This window comes from Setaria viridis, chromosome 2 (genome assembly GCF_005286985.2).
Source record: "Setaria viridis chromosome 2, Setaria_viridis_v4.0, whole genome shotgun sequence".
NCBI lineage: Eukaryota > Viridiplantae > Streptophyta > Magnoliopsida > Poales > Poaceae > Setaria > Setaria viridis.
This window is the reverse complement of record NC_048264.2, coordinates 1,781,592-1,802,046: the sequence shown is the minus strand read 5'-3', so window position 1 is coordinate 1,802,046 and position 20,455 is coordinate 1,781,592. Positions and strand designations below refer to the sequence as shown.

The following is a 20,455-nucleotide window of genomic DNA, read 5'->3' as shown; positions in this document are numbered from 1 at the left end:
GACTAAAATCCCCCCCACCCCTCATAGAGAACCCACATGGCAGGCCAGGGTGGGCGAAAAGGATTGACGAAAGGGGGACGTAATTTTTGGATGATGAAAAATGTTTATGCCAAATCGTGCCTATTTTTTTCACTGCACCAGCAGCTACCCACCCGCCGTACTCACGCCTATCCGGCCCACCAATCACGCCGCCCATCTCCCTCAATCCGCCCCCTCCTTTCTTTCCTTGCTTGGATGCCGCTGCCTCCACCGCAAGTCACGCGCCTCCCACCTCGCCGCCGCCGCCATCAGTGCGCTCCAGGCCTTCCTCCTCCTCCGTCCACTCCCCTCGCCGCTTCCCCGTGGTGCCAGCTGCTGAGGACAGTATTGAGTGGTAGCAGCACAACAAGCCATCGAATGCCAGCGTGATGCTCAAATTTATTTGGTTTCTGAGGACAGTATTAGTCGTTTATAAGACTGCACTAGAATTTCATAAATATGTATTTTCTGAAACCTCAAAGCACTCACCAATGCAAAATGCAATTTCCTCTGTTGTAGATCAACATGTATTTTCTGAAACCTCAAACCACTCACCGATGCAAAATGCAATCTCCTCTGTTGTAGATCATGAACATCATTGTTGCAATGGATAGCAAAATATAAATTTTGACAATTTTTATGCGCAAGTGAGCAACCTGAGTTAGAACAACTGAACAAGAAGAGAGTGACGATGGTAAAGTCAACCGCATTGTCGTCATCTCTCAAATTTGTGCAGAGCTTAACTTGGTCGAACCAGATCGGGCAGCAGGTCGAACCCTCCTATCCTTTCTCCTTGCCATCTTCTCTCCTCCTCACCCAAACCCACTATACCACAACCCAAGGGTCAGTATAAGTACGTCAGTAGCGATTAATAGTTCGTCGCTATAGGTACCTTACAGACCATTCGTCAGTACTTCAAGTTATCCCACGGAACCATTGGTCGGTATAGTGTTTAGATATGCCATACAACCATTCGTCGGTATATGTGAGTAGCACATCTAACTATCCGTCGATATACATGGAGCCGAGTAATCCAAACCCATTTTCCCTTCTCGCATGCCTTCAGCCCATCTCACTTGCAACTTTGTACAGGAGTCCCATCAGTCAGATTATTAACTCCAAAATGCTAAACCTAGTTTCCCTTCCTCCCTCTCCCTGCCGCCAACCCTCCATTCATTCCCCACCATCGCGCGTGCTTCCTTTTCCTCCGAAATCAGCTGCCCCACCTCGGCTCGCATCGTCATCGATCCACAGCCCTCCAGCGGGCGCCATGGCACCGCCATAGCCGTGCCAGCCATTGGAACTGATGGCCAAGCTCGTCGAGGAGACGATCCTCCTCCGCGTCCCACCGGACAACCCCGCGTGCCTCACGCGTGCCTCCCTCATCTCCAAGCCCTGGTGCCGCCTCCTCTCCGACCCTACCTTCGGCCGCTGCTACTGCGCCTTCCACCGAGCACCGTCCTGCTCGGCTTCCTTCACAATCACATAGTTGCCTGTGTCGGCCACATGCCACGATTCATCCCCACCATAACACCCTGCCCGTTTCCTAGCACACGTTTGATGATTGCGCCGGTTGGCGCGTACTCGACTGATGCCATGGTCGCGTCATCTTTGAAAACCCCGTCGAGGGTGGGAACCTTGTGGTCTGGGACCCCACTACTGGCAAACAGCAGAGGCTACCAGAGCCCCCAGTCGAGCTTGGGGCCTACAATGTGGCGGTGCTCTGTGCCGTGCGCGGCTGCGACCACCTCGACTGCCGTGGTGACCCATTCTTCGTCGTCTTGGTGGGCTACAACCAGGTACTGTGGTTGCACTTGTACTCATCGGAGGCTGGTGCTTGGATTGCATCTTCTCATCTAGGTCACATTTTTTATCTTGCCAACCGTAAGCATAGCATGCTTATCGGAGATGATATCTACTTGTAATAGTCCCAAGGGACACAATTCTCAAGTACAACTTGGGGAGGAATTGCTTATCCATCATCAACCCTCCAGTGGAGCACGATACCCATGGAGGCATTGCCCTCATGCAAATGGAGGATGACTTGCTGGGTATTGCCGGTGTTCTATGTTCAAAGCTCTGCCTGTGGTCTAGGAATGCTGAGGTAGTTTCAGGATGGGTACAATTTAGGGTCATTGAACTTGAGCCGACACTGATCCCCTTTAGGCGTAGTTCTAGCATAAAAGTGGCTAGTTCTGCAGAAGGCTTCGGTATCATATTTGTGACCACAGATGTTGGTGTCTTCACATTAGAGCTCAAGTCAGGCCAGGTGAGTAAGGTAGCAAAGCCTTCTTTGGTACCCTATACCGTCTTCCCCTTCATGAGCTTCTATACACCAGGTATTGTGCTGGTGTTTTAGTTAGATGTATTCCTGCACTTTACAGCTTCACATTTGCTTAGTTCTGATTTGTAGATCGATATCTATATATGTAAACAATAGTTACATATTGAAAATATCCATGGAAATGTTGGTTGATGACTTGATGTTAGAGCAGTCTGAATAGATGTTACATTATTGGAATACCACACTTGTTGTTGTTATGTTTGAATTATTAAACAGTTTCTTGGAAATCGGCAGGATGTCCTGTACTAGCAAGTAGTGGACCTTATTTCACAAACCAGAAGTTGTTGATCGCTCATTTTGATCTCCTATGGCTTATTCTGAACCTCTCACCCTTTGAAATTGAACTCAATAATCATAAGCTAATGATGGCCTTTTGCTTTGTACATCTTTTAGTCTCCTTTTGAATACTAGACAACTGGAAATGTCCACTATTTCTTCTTAAAAATCAGAGCTATGAAACCAATTTTGACTTGTATGGTAGCAGCATATTGCCATCGCCAGCGGAGGCACACTAATCATTGTTGAGCAAGCTGAAGTATACTAGCACCAGAGTTTCAGGATGAGTCTGCTTCTGTAGGCATATGGCAGGGCTGATGCTTTCAAATGTCTAATCTTCTATGGGTAGCTTAATATATGGAAGTGACCATGGCCAGTTATGGGACCTTATGTTGTTCTTCTCTAGTTGGTAATGATCATGTCTGTGAAGACTGTTTCAGGTTTACTGTAGTCAATCTTGTTTCAGGTCTACTGCAAGTCTTTACTTTTGTTAGTGGTATGAGGTGATTGTCAACTCCACAGAACTGATGATACATTGTTGTTCTTTTAACTGAAGTATGATTCTGAGTGCTTCGGTTCTAGTTTCACTTCTGGAATGACCGAATGAGTATAGCAGTTTCAGCATTTTCAGGAATACATTTGGAATGCATGTCATCCAATCGCATACTGTTTTAAGCCGACTGTAGGAGCAATGTCGCCCCATTTTCTACCTGTGGAATTTCAGAATGCATCTGCAACTGTTGCTTGCTTTCATCTGAAAGGGAGCTAACCATTACAGCTTGTCCAAGAATTAGCTTCTGTAATGGACCTGTTGCAACTGACGAAAAAGAGCAGATAGACAAAGGGACCTGTTGATGTGCTGCTGATCATGCCTTGTGATCAGCAGCAAGAGAGGTGGTGAATCCCTCATGACATTTTGACATGCTTTATCAGGTTGGATATGACATACGCTGTACTCTAGTGCTGAAACATATAATCGAATTTGATTCTGCTGCCTAACTGAAACAAACTGCAAGCATCAGTTCTGCAATATGCTAACATGAAGAGGAAAGCTCAATTTAATCGAATCAAGGGATTACTGATGGAATTGAGCCCTTTGTCATTAGTGGCAGCTTGACAGTAGCATGCCGAAAACAGGTTGGCGCCGGCTTGAGATGACGTAAGTACAGCACGTTTGTAATCTGTAATCTGTGATGGCTAAATCTCATCAGTGGCAAAATGTGTTGTACTCTCCTAGACTCCTAGCCGGCTTTGATCGTGCGCGGAATATCCTATGATCACACTTGTACTCATCGGAGTCTGGTGCCTGGACTGCCTCCGCTTATCTAATCAATGTCTATTACGGTAACAAGTCTCTTGACCGTGAATTGAAGTTATAGAAGGTAACACGGTGAGAGGGGATTAATTTCAACCCATTAATTTTAACAGTTAGTCTCGCGGTAGCAAGACCTCGCATGTGCCACTATTAGCTCAATGACGTCATCATGCTTCCGTGAGATTTGGATAAGATCCGACCGAAGTATCGGCTCTCAATGGTAGCACGCTGACGTCAGATGCCTGACGGTTAGTAATGCGAGGGGCAAGGGTAAAGATTTATCGAACCTAGCATATAAGGTAATAAAAGCATGCAAAGTCTATCAGCCGATACAATCTAATAACTGTGAACATTTAAACAAAGCAAGGGAGTCGATGAAGACAATCTAGCCAGACCTAAACTGTTCGGTAACTTGAGTAACATCAAAAACAAGCCGAATATTGGCCAGGGGTGCATATTTATACCCTAGACTAGTGACTACTGGTTGAGCTGTACCAAAACTTGTCTAACAATAAATATCTAAACAAAAGAAAATATTAACATATACATAAACTCTAATTTCCCGTAGAGTTCTTGGTAATGAAACTTCCTTTTCCTTGAATCTGTCTCAGCCAAGGCAATTGAAAATATTTACTTCCAATAGGCCTACAAGTACCATCACGTGGCCGTATCTGAGCTTCTTGTACTCCAATTATTTCCTTTGAGTTTCCGTGCACCACTTTTGTTGCCATGTCCTCCTTACGTGCACTTTTTATATTTTGATTACCTCTTTTCTATTTGGCCAATCCCATCAAGCTGATGTCTTTTCTTACTCTGGATTTTAATTACCCAAAATACGGTGTCAACAATTACGGAATTACCCACCCGTACCCTCGCGGCCTTGCCTCGTCCCGTGCCGCTCCATCGCCCACGAGCGCGCCATGGCGCCGCAGCGGCCGCGCCAGCCGTCGGAGCTGATGGCCGAGCTCGTCGAGGAGATCCTCATCCGCCTCCCGCCGGACGACCCCGCGACCCTCGTACGCGCCTCCGTGGTCTGGAAGCGCTGGCGCCGCATCCTCACCGCGACCCCACCTTCCGCCGCCGCTACAGCGTCTTCCACCGCGCGCCGACCCTTATCGGCTTCCTATATGACTGCCACACCTTCGGCGGCGGTGAAGGCGCCACGCCCCGCTTCGTCTCCACCCTAACGCCCTCCCCGTTCCCCCACCGTGCGCTCGTCGATTACGACGGCTGCCGCATCCTCGACTGCCGCCATGGCCGCATCCTCTTCAACACCTCCGGCGAGAGCGTGAACCTTGTCGTCTGGGACCCCGCCACCGGCAGACGGCAGCGGCTGCCGGAGCCACGGGTCCCCTGCTGGCACTACACCGCGGCGGTGCTCTGCGCTGCCACCGTGCACGGCTGTGACCACGTCTGTTGCCACGGTGGCCCGTTCCTCGTGGTCCTAGCCGGCTTTGATCGTGCGCGGAATATACTGCGATCACACTTGTACTCATCGGAGGCTGGTGCCGGCCTGGACTGCGTCAGCTGATCTACCTTACTGTAATATCACCTCCCGAAAGCCTAGCGCGCTTATCGGAGGTGATCTCTACTTTGTACTTGTCCCCCGTGACATGATTCTGAGGTACAACATGAGCAAGAATTGCCTATCCATCATCCGCTCTCCGGCGGAACACGAGGTCCATGGGGGCGCTGTGCCCATGGAGGATGGCTCGCTGGGCTTCGCAGGCCTTATATATTCAAAGCTCTACCTGTGGTCCAGGAATGTCGATCCAGAGGTAGTAGGTGGAGGATGGGTACGATGCTGGGCCGTTGAGCTTCGGACACTAATTCCCTTTGCATCCACCATAGAAGTGGTTGGTGCTGCAGAGCGTTTCGGTACCATCTTTGTGGCCACAGATGTTGGTGTCTTCACGATAGAGCTGAAGTCAGGCCGGAAGAGGAAGGTGGGTGAGCCTGGGGAATACTCTGCCATTTTCTCGTTCATGAGCTGCTTCTACGCTCCAGGTACTGTGCTAGCGCTTTCCTTTGAGTAATCCTGCACTGCACGGATTCTATGCATTTGCTTACTTCTGGATGTGTAGCTGATATCTATAATGGAAAGTGAATAATATTAACATATTGAAAATATCCATGACAATATTGGCCGGTCTGTTGGTGTCGGTGCTAGACTGAAAACTGAATATATGAAATTATTCCGAAGGCTTCACCTGTTTAACTTGTGTGCATGTTACTCTCAGATTGTGCTACCAGCGAGTTGCCATCTTCAGCGGAGGCACACTAATCACTGTTGAGCAAGGCAAAGTATAGTAGCAGATGTGCATCAAGCTGAATTTGCTGCTGTTGGCATCTGGCGGGGCTAATGCTTCGAAATGTTTAGTATTCTGCTGGGTCGTAGTTTAATTTATGAGTGTTTAAGCCATCATGGCCAGTTAGGGACCTTATGTTCTTTCTCATTGTTTAAAACTTTATTTCAGGTTTACAGCCAATCTTTACATTTCTTGTGTTCTATTAATGATTGCCAACTCCATTTAGAACTGATCATACATTATGGTTCGCCTTTGGCTGTATTGTGAATCTGAGCGCTTTGCTTTAGTTTCATTCTGGAACGAGGATATAGCAGTTTCAGCATTTTCAGAAATGCATTTGGAACTGAAAGTGCTCAAATTCTGGTTCAATTTCTGTACGCAAGGTTGCTTCTCAGTTTCAAGTGGACTGTGGTAGTTTCAGCATTTTCAGAAATGCATTTGGAACTGAAAGTGCGGAAATTATGGTTCAATTTCTGCATGCAAGGGTGCTTCTTAGTTTCAAGTGGATTGTAGCAGTTTTAGCATTTTCAGAAAAGCATTTGGAACTGAAAGCGCTGAAGTTCTAGTTCAATTTCCGTACGCAAGGTTGCTTCTCATTTTCAAGTGGACCGTGGCAGTTTCAGCATTTTCAGAAATGCATTTGGAACTGAAAGTGCTGAAATTATGGTTCAATTTCTGTAGGCAAGGTTGCTTCTCAGTTTCAAGTGGATTTTAGCAGTTTCAGCATTTTCAGAAATGCATTTGGAACTGAAAGTGCTGAAGTTCTGGTTCAATTTCATACGCAAGGTTGCTTCTCAGTTTCAACTTTCAAGTGGACTGGCAGTTTCAGCATTTTCAGAAATGCATCTGCAACTGTTGCTAGCTTTCAACTGAAAGGTGTCTAAACGTTCCAGCTTATCCCATAATCAGTTTCTGAAAGCTAGCACTGTTGCAACACATCTGCATGACTTTATAGTAACTTGTTGATCTGGTAATATTACTCTTTTACCTTGTTTCAGGCTGAGCTGAATTTCAAAAGTAGCATCCCAGAAACAGTGGCAGTGTAGTAGACCTTTAGGTTTGGACTCAGGCTCACCACCAAGGCCTATGGGTATCTCTAGGGAAGCTCGACAAAAATGCAGCTAGAAACTTGCGATCTCTGTTGCATTTGCAGCTCCTTGGTCACAGAGCAGGGAGTAACAGATCGAAATACATTCCTATATGTCAAAGCTTGAACGATTTGCATTACAAAAGTTGGTTTTGCTTTGGTGCTTATGAATCACGTAGACATAAATGATTTTTTTTTCGAAACGAACCAGGCAGGAGAGCTCCCAAACTAGCAAGGAGAGCTCCCAAACTAGCAACAACGACAGAGCCACAAAAAAAGAGAGATCCCAAATTGGGAACAACAACAAAGCCACAAAAGTAGCTCCCAATGGATAGTGCCGACTCAACTCAACTCAAAACAAAAAAGAACTCGATAGCCGGTCGGATTGAGACATCAACACAAGCCACTCTAACGCTAACGGTTGGATTGAGACATAAATGAATAAACTGCCTCCTGAGCGGCAGCTTGATAGCAGCATGCAAAAACAAATGATCGATTGTGCCCAGCAGCCACAGCCCTTCGCCGGTGAGTGAGCACGGGGACGCGCCGAGACGCCACAATGACGCTGGCCCAGCTAGCTGCGGCACCGCAAGGCAGCGCAGCCACGACAACAGCCGTTCTCGCCGCGTCGGAAGCATGCCCGGCGCAACATGGGCTGCCTCAATTCCAATTGTGCTCAGAAAGACTAGCATTTTTCAATTCCAAGAGTGTGCTCAGAAAGCTGAAACTACTACTGCTTCTTGCTCACGAGCCAACACAGGAACATAAACACATCGACTTTCTTTCAGAACAGAAAACAAACCATTCCGATCGCCTCTGTGTGTCAAACAGAACTGAAAATATAGCTGCACCAAGCAGAAGATAAAAAATGGAAGACAATTTTAAATCACGATCACGATGAATCCATAAACAAACCATATTATCCATTGATGAACCACAATTCAAGAAACAAACAGTTTGCATTCAGTTGCTAGTGGATGGCACCACACACAAACCGAACAACTCACGACAGCAAGAAACTTAAACATAGTTTTTTGATTCATAATTCACATAGAATTTGATTCGAAGAAACCTAGCGAACCAAGATAAATGATACTGTTCTTCACTGAAGCTCTCTCGAGATGTACCAAAGTACTGGAAACTAGAAAGCTAGCATCAGCTCTGCAGGATGATGGATTTGCTGAAATGTTGAATAGGGAACAAAACGCTGGAAGGCATCGCCACCGCACGGTGATGAATTTGCATTCCATTTGCCTAGTCAATCCTCATTCGCCGCAGGTGGTGGTGGCGGTGGCGGGCCTGGTGGCGGTGGTGGCACAAATGCAAAATCTGAAAATAAACCGAGCATAAATGTTATAAGTGTCATAGATCAGCACTCATATTTGCAAGAGCTTGGCAAGCAATGTACTAAATTACGAAGGTTTACATCCTAGGTTTTGGGTTATGATATTCAGATTGGCCACAATGAAAAAGATCAACAGCCTCTTGAGTGTATGCAATTTACCGCAAACAGAAAAACTAATTATGAACTGGTAACTAAATACTCACGTATCAGAATTAACCAAGCATGGTGAAGCAAGACAAATTTTACCTGGAATGCAGAAAGCAGTGAAGAGAAAGCCAGAGTAGGACATGTCCTTGTTGCAGATCTTCCTTGTCTTGTATGACTTGAGCTCAATGGTGTATACTTCATCTTCTGTTGTCACGACAATGCAATTGATGGCATGCACAAAACCAGTCAGATATGGTGACGCATGGCGAATCGGGGGGAGCAGCAACTCCAGAGGAATGACCCTGCGCTTCTCCCATTGGGGGTTTCCATCAGGGCCTGCCTGCATCGACCACATATGGAGCCTGTGAGCCTCCACGTAGGCGAACCCCAGCCTGCCGTCCGCCTCCGGCATGACGACGACGCCATCACAGCAAGTCTCCACGCCCGGCGGCGGGTCGATCGCCGTCAGGCTCGGCTCCTCCGGATCGAACTCATACTTCAGGATCTCATTGCCGAAGTCGCCGATGAAGTAGAGTGCGTTCTCCATGAGCGCGGCAGGCACGACGTCGACGGTGATGCAGGTGGTGGTGAAGTGATCCGGCGCGATGTAGTCGAGGTCGATGGAGGTCAGCCCGCTCCACTCGCCGCTCTCCGACGAGTAGAGGCAGGCGTGAATCTGCCCTTCAGCGCTGGCGCCCACTAAGGCCACGAGGAAGGGCCCGGTGTGGCAGGCGAGGTGGTCGCAGTCGTCGTCGGCCGCGGCGCAGAGCACCGCGCCGTTGCAGACGAGGGAGATATCTTCGGGAGCCTCCGGGAGGGTGTACTGGTCGCCGGTGATGGGGTTCCAGACGTCGATGTCCCCACAGTCGAGGTTCTCGAGGAGGACGCGGCCATGGCGGCAGTCGAGCACCTGGCAGTCGCGGTAGCCGGCGGCGGCCGGGCAGAACGACGTGGTGGGGATCAGGATCGCGTCGGTGCGGAAGATGCCGAGGATGGGGGGCTTCTTGTGGAACGCACGGTAGCTGGCGGGGAAGGAGGGCTCGGCGACGGCGCGGCGCCAGGTCTTGTTGACGGCGGAGGCGCGGACGAGGAGTGCGGGGTCGTCGGGCGGGAGGCGGAGGACGATCTCGCCGACGGTGTCTTCCACAAGCTGCTGTGGGGAGCGGGGTTCCTCGCGCCTGGGTTCGCGACTTCGCCGGCGGCGGCGAGCCTCGGGCTGCGACATCGCGGCGCCCGCGAGGTGCGCGACGGGGAGGAGCTAGCGGAGGGGTGGACCCTATGGGCCCACCGTGGGCCTTACTTGGGTTGGACCAGCTTTGACGGTGCAGACTACTGGAGGACCCGGACGAGACGCCGAGGTGAGACTCTGCATGTGGGGCCGGGCAAGGATGCCATGGTGGCACAAATCATTGGCATGGACATATATACTCAGATTTTGACATAATACAGCATTGACATCATCAACATGTAAATCCACATAAGATGAAACCAACATCATTTTCATCACATAAATAGCGTCCAAAGCATGCAAACTTATACAAGCGCAATCTCAAGATTCATAAGGAGGGGTTGGGAGGAGGTGCTTATGAATTTCTTACCACAAAAGGAGCAGCAGGAAGCTAGATAACAGCTGACAGGACAGAGGGGGAAGGGGTGGATCTGCAATCCTGCACAAGGGAATTGATTTTAACCATTAGGATCTCGGGAAAATAAAAGTAAAGAAGTATAAATCGAATTCCAGAGAAAAAAGCTTGCCTTTTTTCCCTTTAAACAGCCAAACAACTCATATCCGGTTCGAGAGCCATCGAAGAGTTCGCCTTTTTTTTTTACCTTCAAACAACCAAACAATAAACCAACATCATTTTCATCACATTAAATAGCATCTGAGCACACAACACATTTACATGTGCAATCTCAATATTCATGGAGAGAGATTGGGAGAAGGTGTTTATGAATTTCTTACCACAAAAGGAGCAGCAGGATGCTAGAAAACGGAGGATGGGACAGAGGGGAAAGTGGTGGATCTGCAATCTTGCATAAGGTAGAATTGATTTTAACTATGGGGATCTCAGGAAAATAAAAGGAAAGAAGTATAAATCGAATTCAGACAAAAAGAGATTGCCTTTTTTTAACTTTAAACAACCAAACAACTTAGATCCGGTCGGAGAGCCATCGAGATAAAAAAAAACTGACAAGAAAGAAGTCTAAATCGAATCCAGTGCAAAGAGCTTGCCTTTTTTTACCTTCAAACAACCAAACAATTCAGATTCAGTCGTAGAACCATCGGGATCTCAGAAAACTGATAAGAGAGAAGTCTAAATTGAAATATAGTGCAAAGAGCTTGCCTTTTTTAACCTTCAAACAACCGAAAACCTCAGATCCAATTAGGAAACCATTGGGATCTTGAGGAAATGATAAGAAAGAAGCATAAATTGAAATCCAAAGCAAAACTCTTGCCTTTATTTACATTCAAACAACCAAACAACTCAGATCCAGTCGGAGCTGCACATTTAAGGTGTGAAAAGTAAGGATCCCGTGCCTTTAGGTGCTCTAGGGTTAAGTGATGGGAAATCGAAGAGGAAGGGAGAAATCACTTGCCTGCACACACCGACTCCTTGAGATCTAGGGTTAAGTGATGGAGAAATCGAAGATGAAGGGAGAATTCACTTGCCTGCGCGCACAGACTCCTCGAGAAATCTCCGCTGCAAAATAAAGAACACGGGAGAGAGAAGAGGAGTTAGTGCCTTAGGGATTCAACAAGGAGATAATCAGAGAGGAAGAAGAGATAAGAGGAGTGTGGAAAAATTCACCTACCTCAGGGAGAGAATGGAGAGTGAGAGAGTGGGAGCGGCGGCGGTGGGGATATATAGGTGGAAAGTTCCCACATCTCAGTCGGGAGCCAGGCTTAGGAAGCCTTATGCACGATGCGGACTAGGCCCAAATGTTATTCGAGGCAATCGATCAAGCCAAGCTTGCATCGCAAGGGTCTGACTGGGCCGAATCTAGAAACCGATCACACCCTTAGCGACACTGCTTAAGAGCGTGTTCTCCATTTACATTTTCTCATAAAAACATAGCCTTTTTTGGCTCATGAGTCATTTTTCAAACAATATTTAGTGAAACCACTAGCAATAGAATATGTGTCATTGTTTGTTCTTGAAATTTAGAGAATGTTTCCCTAGTATCAAATCACTGATAAGTGATGACTAATTTGGTCCTGGTTGTATTCACCACGGTCATGGATTTTGAAGCATCTAGGCCCTTTCACACCGTTGGTAAGGGTGTGTTCTGGTGATAAATGACAAATGTATGTTTGCGACTAACTAAGTTGTTTTGAATGATATCTTGTCTTGGTTGAGTCATCTTAAATTAAATGGAATGAGACCCCTCATATTGAATTGACAAGCAAGCAAAAGGACATAAGGACCTTTCCAGAGACAAGTGTCATTAGGAGATGAAGGACACTTTGGAGTGGTACATGTTTTCTAGTTTCTAGCTCTTCGATCGTACTATTAAGAAGGGCTTTTGAGTTATTAGTAGCTATCACATGAGTCTAACCACGAAAAAGATGTACACTTGATAAATTCTAGCATTTGGTAGCTCAAACATACCCTGATAACACTTGACAACAAAGAGATAGGCTAGGGTCTTAAAAGAGTTTGCATTGAATAAGTCCCAATAAAAATTTAAGCACTGGAATATCCGACGCCCCAATTTTAACATGTGTTGGAGCAATATAGTTGAAGTGATGTTGGAAATCCTTAACCACCGGAACATCTGATGCCTTGATTCTTGAATAGCCAAAGCAACAAACAGAGGCTACAATCCAAACCTAGGGCATCGGAACATCCGACGCCTCTCTTCAATTAGTGTCAGAGCTAGCAATCAACGGATATATGTCCAGATACGGTGTAACAGTCCCTAAGGAAAACTCTTAACTCTTAAGCACTGTATTATCCGATGCCCTCATCTAGTCAACGTTGGAGCAATCATCGAACATATGTGCAAAGATGGTGCAACAAATCCTGGGAGAAAACTCTTGAGCACCGGAACATCCAACGCCCCATTAGAGCAAAGCGTCAGAGCAACTTTACTCTTGGTGTTTGATGGCACCTAGACAATCTTGGTGATTGAAGAAGTTCTTGATGAGCTCTTGGAGATTGTGAGAGCCCAAGGAATGAGTACTTGTACACGGTGTGAAGCTCGCCATTCCGAAGATGGAGAGAGGGGGTTATCTTAAAATTTACAAGAGTCTTTATGACTTAAGGGACCAAAGCCCTTAGTAGGTGCTCCAATGTGGTTTAGGGTGGGTGGGGCGGGGGGCAAATCCTTGATACCGTGAAAAAATGGTGCCTTTGTGTCCACGCTTTTACATTTCTTGCATTTATTTTTGTGTATTTTCTTTGAGCTATTTCCTTTGTTGCATATTCTTTCCTAGATTTCCTTCTTGTTAGTTTGAATTTTGCATGGGATGACGATGGTCATATTACTGCGCTCTCCTTGTTAGATTGATCTTGCCAGTATGCTTAGAAGTAAGCCTTTTCAAACTTGTAGATTGGGCAGCACTAGAATTCTAGGCTAAGACTTGTTTTCATTGTTCTAGAAATTAAAAAAAGTCCCAATTCAACCGCTCTCGGACCATCGTTCCCTTCATATTTGAGAATCTTTTTAATGTTTTATGCTTATGCTAGGTTGAGCTGCTGTTCATTCCTGTTTGATACAACCAATCTAACCTTTTTCTCATCCTAGAAAAACTAGGCATAATGCATCAGTTTCAGCTTGACTTTCCTAAACTATGGGCCCCTTGGGACAATCTATGAGCAAGCTCAGCAAGGTTGCTCAAGCGGTGTTTTGTCTTCTCTTTTAGCAGAACTTAAATATGTTGGAGCATCGGCTATAGTTTGCTAACTCCGGAGGTTGCTGTTTTGTGGAGGTCCTTGTGGATTTCGACAGAACTCGTCTAGCACACCCAACACATTCAGGCCATGCCACATTGCCACGCATCTGGCAAGGAGTTGAGCCAATGCTGCTTGTCAGACACAAGCATCTCAAGCCGCCCTCGGTTTACGTCGCTGCATCCTGCCATCAAACTGCTGGCGAGGGTGGCCACAAGCCCACACTCGTGTTCGAAGATGGCTTCTTCGTATTTCCAACTGTATGACCATTGACCAAAAAAGTCTGAGGCTAAACGTGTCTACAACTTGACAACTCTCTAGCTTGAAGGTCAACACATTTTCAAGAAAGGGGAACGACATATACTCAACATAATAGGGTTCCATGCAGGCGAATCGAACATTAACTAAACAGTAGCTTGACTCCATTCTTGACTCAACTTTCAACAATATATGACCGGGATGGAATCGACAAGACAACCATAATAGTCTGCAGCATTCTCTACTTAAAACCGCTCAACAGGAAATTAAAGGGACACCTGAAGCATTTTCAGAATAATACTAGATTGAGCTTACAACTCAGCATGCCAGAAAAATATCATAATGCATTATAAAGAAAACCTGAAGCAAGGTAACAGGATAATACTAGATCGAGACCTTTGTAGCATTCCAATTTCCACCTATGCATGGTCATTAACAAGTAAAGTTTCTGCTTCACAGTCCAACTTCACAGTGCCGATTCATTCATCAGCTGGTACAGGCAAATTCATGGTTGCACATTGGCCAGGCCAGGATCGGATTTGAAGATTTTGTCACAATACCACGGGGGAACTAGATGGTGGTAATGCCGGACAAGTTGGAAGAGCTTTTAGGCTGCAGATGCATTATTCTTGATTCAACATACAGACTTACAAAGAATGGGGCAACGCAAATCCCACAAGTCAACAAAATGACTCTTCAAACAGTATGCAGTCCTATTGACAACCCCCAACCTAGTGCATAGAAAGCGGACTGAAATATTTTTTTTTCTCAAGCACGCAGCAGACCTGCATAGTGTGTACCATTATATTAAGAAGGAAAAGTAGACTGAAATATGAGACTTTTTTGTTCACAAGTGTAGCCCTGAAAAGGCTGAAACGACAATTCTCCTTCCATATACAGAACTAAACCAAAGCATCTGCATTTTATTTTCAGTATAAAGAACCCCAATATATTTTCAGTTCTGCTCAGACTTGTTAACCATCAATATAACACAAACCAAAGTATTATTTATTAACAGTAAACATGAAACTTAGTATTTATAGTCATGATCATAAACAGGTAGATAGGCCAGACATATAAGGGTCCATAACTGACAACTGTGGCTTACAATTCCTTAATTTAAGCTAACCAACACAATACAGAGAATTTCAAATCATCAACCCATGAAAGATGCAAAACATCAGCAGACTCAGCCTGATGGATTTCTAATGCATCAGATTCTACCATAACTTGCGTTCAGCAGTAATTAATTTGTCTCCTCTAGCAACGGCAATTTGGTGCGAGCACAATCTGAAAAGTACCAAGCATACATGTTAAAGCTTTTTCATAGCTCACTATAGATGGATTTATAAGACGAAACAAGTTGAGATGCCTGTTGTTTAAAATTTACAAGAGTGAAAAAAAGTAGAGATCAAAATATTGAACCAGCAAATTGCGATGGACAAAAGAAACTAACTACTTCCTGCACATATTGCCAATAACTAATAAGAATTATCCTTGACAAGTTAAACATGACCGAAGCTAGATAAGATGTGATGTTGCATCATTAGATATGCAGCTCTCAAAAGACAAAGGTACCATTCATTTCCAGAACTAATATCTATGTACAAGAATGACACAATAGTCTCAAGAAAAATAATGTGTCTCTGCTGGCATTGGCACTTTCCTCCTAGTACAATACGAAGAGTAACAGGCATAAAAAGTTAGTGTTCCATAGATCTATATATATACAAATTTTTAAGATGGAACAGTAGGGAACGTTCACACCTAGTGCTAATGCAACAAGCTAAAAGGCCACTAAAATTAGATAATGCTAATCAGTGCAATTCCAAAGATTCACAAGGATATATATATATGATGTGACACTGACATTGCAATTCCAAAGATTCACAAGGCTAGCACATATATCATTTATTCCATTAAGATAAATATCGACAAATGAGCATCACAACAGCATAGAGAGGCTGCCAGGGCAGGATTAAAAACAACCAAAGATCTGGAACCATACCTGGAGTGCCGAAGGTCATGAAGGGTACGACGAAGTAGTACCTAGGCTCACTTACCTTCTTCACCTTCCCTGACTTGAGCTCCACAGTGAAGGTGCCCACCTCCGTGGTCACGAAGATGACACCGACACCTTCAGCGAAACCAATCACATAAGCTCGCTTACAAGGGCTGTCAATGGGTAATAGTGCCTGCAGGTCAACCACCCTACATTGTACCCATCCTGCAATTCCATCTTCATTAACCTTCCTCGACCACAGATGAAGGCAGGAGGCACTTATGCTGGCAAGCCCAAGCGAACCATCCTCAGTAGGCATGGGGACAATGCCCCCGTCATCTGACTCGTCGGGTAGGCCAATCACAGATAAGCAATGGTTGCCCAAATCGTACTTCAAAATTGCATCATCCTCCCCAATTATTACTTGGTAAATTTCATCACTGATAAGGGTGCCACAATATGCAGTAAAAAAGTCATTGTAGCCTATGTGAGCAGACACCATGGTGACCCAGGCACCAGACTCTGATGAGTACACGCATGCATGCACGATGGGCTGGCTCTCATCGTTGCCCAAATATACAACGAGGAAGGGACCGCCATGACAGTCGCGGTGGTCACATCCGGTTGCGGCGCAGAGCACTGAAGCAGAGTAGAACGAAGTTGCCCGGTCACCGGTGATGCTGGGCATGTGCAGCTCCTCCTGGTCACCGGTGATCGGATCCCAAACAACGAAGTTGCCCCCAGCTTTCTCCTTTTGGAGGAGAACGCGGCCGTGGCGGCAGTCGACGGCGGCCCAACTCCGGCGGTCGAACGCCGCCTTGGGGAAGGGGGAGGCTGGAGTGGTGGGGACGAAGCGGCGCTCGGGTGCCGCGCCGTACAACTCGTTGAAGAAGCCGAGCAGCGGAGGGGTTGGGTGGAAGCGGCGGTACCGGCGGAGGAAGGCGGGGTCGGAGACTATTCGTCGCCACGGCTTGCAGACGAGGGAGGCGCGGACGAGGGCCGCGGGCTCGTCCGGCGGGAGGCGGAGGAGGATCTCTTCGACGGCGTCCTCCATCAGCTCCGGCGGCGAAGGTGCCCGCGCTCGCGGCTTCGCCATGGTGCGCTCGTGCTCGGGGAGGCCGACGAGGGTTTGGGACTTTGGGTGCTTGGTTGGGCCGGGCCAGGCGGTCATAGCGATTGAAGTAGAATTAGGGACCCGGCCCACCTGCCAGTTACTCAGATTGAAAGCTGCTAAACCTCCTGGTGTAAAACCTCCCGCTTCCGTCAATCTGTCATGGCCCTCGCGCTGCGCCTCTGGTGGGCCCTCGCCGCCGCCGCCTCCACCTCCTTCCCCCTCCTATGCCCGGCCGAACCCGCCTCCGGCTCCCGGCTCCTCCGGCCGCTGGCGCCCTTCATCCCGCGGCCCTGGATGCTCCCGCGGTTGGGGTTCCGGTCGACGGTGGCGCGGCGAAGTGGCTGAGAGGGCGTGGCAGATGACGGATAGATCACCCTCTATCCTGACGGGTGCGGACGCGACTACAAGCACTGGCTGATCACCATGAGGTTCCCGGACCCCAAACCTTCCCGCGAGGAGATGATCGAGACCTACCTCCATACCCTTAGCATGGTCGTCGGAAGGTATCCCAACGATTTTTCGAGCCATTTATTATGTGAATTAACGGTTGTACTTTTCCTTTGAGGATTAGTAATCAGTACTCCCTCTGTTCTTAAATATATGACACTGTTAACTTTTTTCATTTGTTTGACTATTCATCTTTTCTACAAATTAAATATTTTTGCAAATAGATAAACCTACAAGTTAAATCTAAAGTACAATTGACAATAGACATAATGATACATATTTTACTTTAGTTAACTAACTCGTTCAATAGATATTGGTGGTCAAAGTTAGAGTAAAAATTCAATGGCATCATATATTTAAGGCTAAGGACGGAGGGAGTACTAGTTAAAACATAGAAATTGTAGCATATTATCTATGGTTTATTTCTCCTTGTCATATAAAATTTACCCAACAGGAAACTGTAACATCCATTGTCACATCATGTTTCCGCGTAACGGATCATACACCATCTATCTATGGCTTCTGTTTCTGCAGCATTTTGATGTTCATATTATTCTGTGTTACTCTAGCTGGAATATATTTTTTCTAGTTATGAATTTTGGTGAATTGTCCCAGAAGATCGTGTTGTATTCTACATACTTGATAAATTAGTTCTTACCTCGTCAATTTGTTGTTCTTTAGATACCTGAGGCCATTATTCTATATATTTGATGATAACTCTTAATATGGTCAAGTCGTTGACTTATTGATCTTAATTAGGCTCTGCTTGTATCTGAGATCAACAATTTAAATTCAAGCAACCGCATGCTTCGGGTGCTTATTCCTAATATCAACAATTAATTTAAATTCAAGCAAACACAATATATAATTTGCCTCATGTTTTGAGCTAGCTTCCTTCAGTTATGAGGAGGCTAAGAGGAGGATGTATGCTTTTAGTACAACAACTTATACTGGTTTTCAGGCTGTAATGACTCAGGAAATGTCAGAAGAATTCTATGGTGAGTGAACAACATAACTGAAATTATGTTTGTCCTGTAACGCTTAAACGTTATACTAGTTCTTAGTTCTTACCTGCCCTCTTTTTTTTTTATTTTTGGTCAGGGTTGCCTGGAGTGGTTTTGGTTTTGCCTGATGGGTATGTATATCCAGATAGAAAGCAATATGGAGGTCTGTTCCTATCTTTCCTGAATTTGCAATTTATTAACTTTAAAAAATCTTGATTTTTTCCCCTTTGGATGCTGTGAGTGAATCAGCAATCAATTCATTTCTTTGAGTAGCTAACTGGGCTTTAATTAAATTGTTTCCTTCATCTATTACAGAACACTTCATAGAAATTCATATTGTATGTATTGATTGATTTCATCATCAGGAGACAAATATGACAATGGTGTCATCACTCCTTTCCGACCACATTATGATTGGGGCAAATCATCAAGGCCTGACTGGACTAGGAAGCATCCAGAACAGCCCTCCTCTGAAATGAAGTGACCAGAACAGCCCTCGTGTGCAAGGGAGTTAGCTGAACAGCCTTCTAGTACACGTGTGATATTAAACAATGATGATCCAATGATTAAATGCGTCACTGAAGCTTTTAAAAATATCGCAGATGCTATCAAGCAGCTAGCTCCACCTTCTGCTCCGACAATTCCCCCAAACCTTTGGAATGTGATGAAGGAAATTCCCAACTTTAATAAGGATGATCTTGCACACTATTATGCTTATCTTTGTGAGAATCCAGCACTTGCTAATGCCTTTCTAGGTCTTGCACTCAATGATCAGATGGTGTGGGTAGCCAGGTACATCAAGAAACATATTTCTGATTGATGCACCTCATCCCTACAACATGACGCTCGTTTGTGCATGCTTTTGCTCCATACTTGCATGATTTTAGATGAACCTTTAACAAACTGAATTGTAGTAATTTATATATGATATGCTGAACGCCTGTAATGTTTATGCTCCCACCATATATGCACCTTTTGGGACAAATTAGATATTTGGTTGATGCGTCGAATATTAAGCTGAGATGGATGCATGTATGAATGTGGTGATTATCTTTGATCTTGTATTGTATGCATGAGATGCATTTTTCTTTTGATGAGAAGGATTCTTGCAACATGTGCGATACCTCCATTTTTCTGTATGCAATTGGTTAAAATATCACCCCATTACTCCATTTCTCAACCCAAAAAAGGTGCTATTGCTAGTCCACTCCATTCAATCAACCAAACAATTAAAATTTAGACAATACGATCCTAGACGACATCAGACGATAGGGTCACTCAAAGCTATCAAGCTGCAACTAACAACAACAATATTAATTCACACATGAGCATTGCCTCAGTAGTAGTTTGATTAGCAAAGAAATTTTTTATGATATTGATTTGGAATTTATTTGCCTTTCTTGTATCTATTTTTGCTAAGAGGAGACAATCTATATATGTTCTCTTTGGTGAACTTATATTATTTGTTTCAAAAACTAGACAATTAATTCATGGCAGGTGACAAAGTTTGCTTGGCCGATTCAATTGGCATTCTGTGAATTTGTGTAGCCCTTTTCCAACAATCACAATGCGGGCATTGTCCCTGTAATAGTGTAAGCATGCCTCAGGCTTTTGCAACCTAAACGCATCAGTAACCCTGCTTCTGCAATATGCAATTGTGTAATTGTGTAAGCATTCCTCAGGGTTTTGGGAACTAAACGCATCAGTAACTCTTCCTTTACAACATGCTCACTGCAAAAGTGCAGGAGGATGCTGCCCTTCTCGTGCATCTAAAAACCAACCCAAGTAAGCTTAACTGCAAACCTGAAACAGAGTCATCAGTCATGATCACAGCCAGCCAACTAGACAGTAAGGGGGGGAAAGGAAACGTAACAGGCAAGTGGCCATGTAGCCT

The 20,455-nt window shown here is 45.6% G+C and overlaps 3 protein-coding genes across 3 annotated transcripts; 1 reads left to right on the top strand and 2 right to left on the bottom strand.

Annotated features, from left to right (window-relative positions):
• The first annotated feature begins 4,873 nt into the window (after positions 1–4,873).
• On the top strand, positions 4,874–5,484 carry LOC117842920 (uncharacterized). Its single transcript, XM_072291733.1, has 2 exons — positions 4,874–5,003; positions 5,111–5,484. The coding sequence occupies exons 1-2, from the start codon at positions 4,874–4,876 to the stop codon at positions 5,482–5,484; spliced, it is 504 nt and encodes a 167-aa protein (XP_072147834.1).
• Positions 5,485–8,607: 3,123 nt separating this feature from the next.
• On the bottom strand, positions 8,608–10,066 carry LOC117842911 (uncharacterized). The gene is made up of 2 exons (XM_034723432.2): positions 8,941–10,066; positions 8,608–8,678 (listed from the first exon to the last, which is right to left on the bottom strand). The coding sequence occupies exons 1-2, from the start codon at positions 10,064–10,066 to the stop codon at positions 8,608–8,610; spliced, it is 1,197 nt and encodes a 398-aa protein (XP_034579323.1).
• A 5,188-nt stretch (positions 10,067–15,254) lies between these two features.
• LOC117842902 (uncharacterized) lies at positions 15,255–17,167 on the bottom strand. Its single transcript, XM_072291732.1, has 2 exons — positions 16,058–17,167; positions 15,255–15,284 (listed from the first exon to the last, which is right to left on the bottom strand). The coding sequence occupies exons 1-2, from the start codon at positions 17,165–17,167 to the stop codon at positions 15,255–15,257; spliced, it is 1,140 nt and encodes a 379-aa protein (XP_072147833.1).
• Between the last annotated feature and the right edge of the window lie 3,288 nt (positions 17,168–20,455).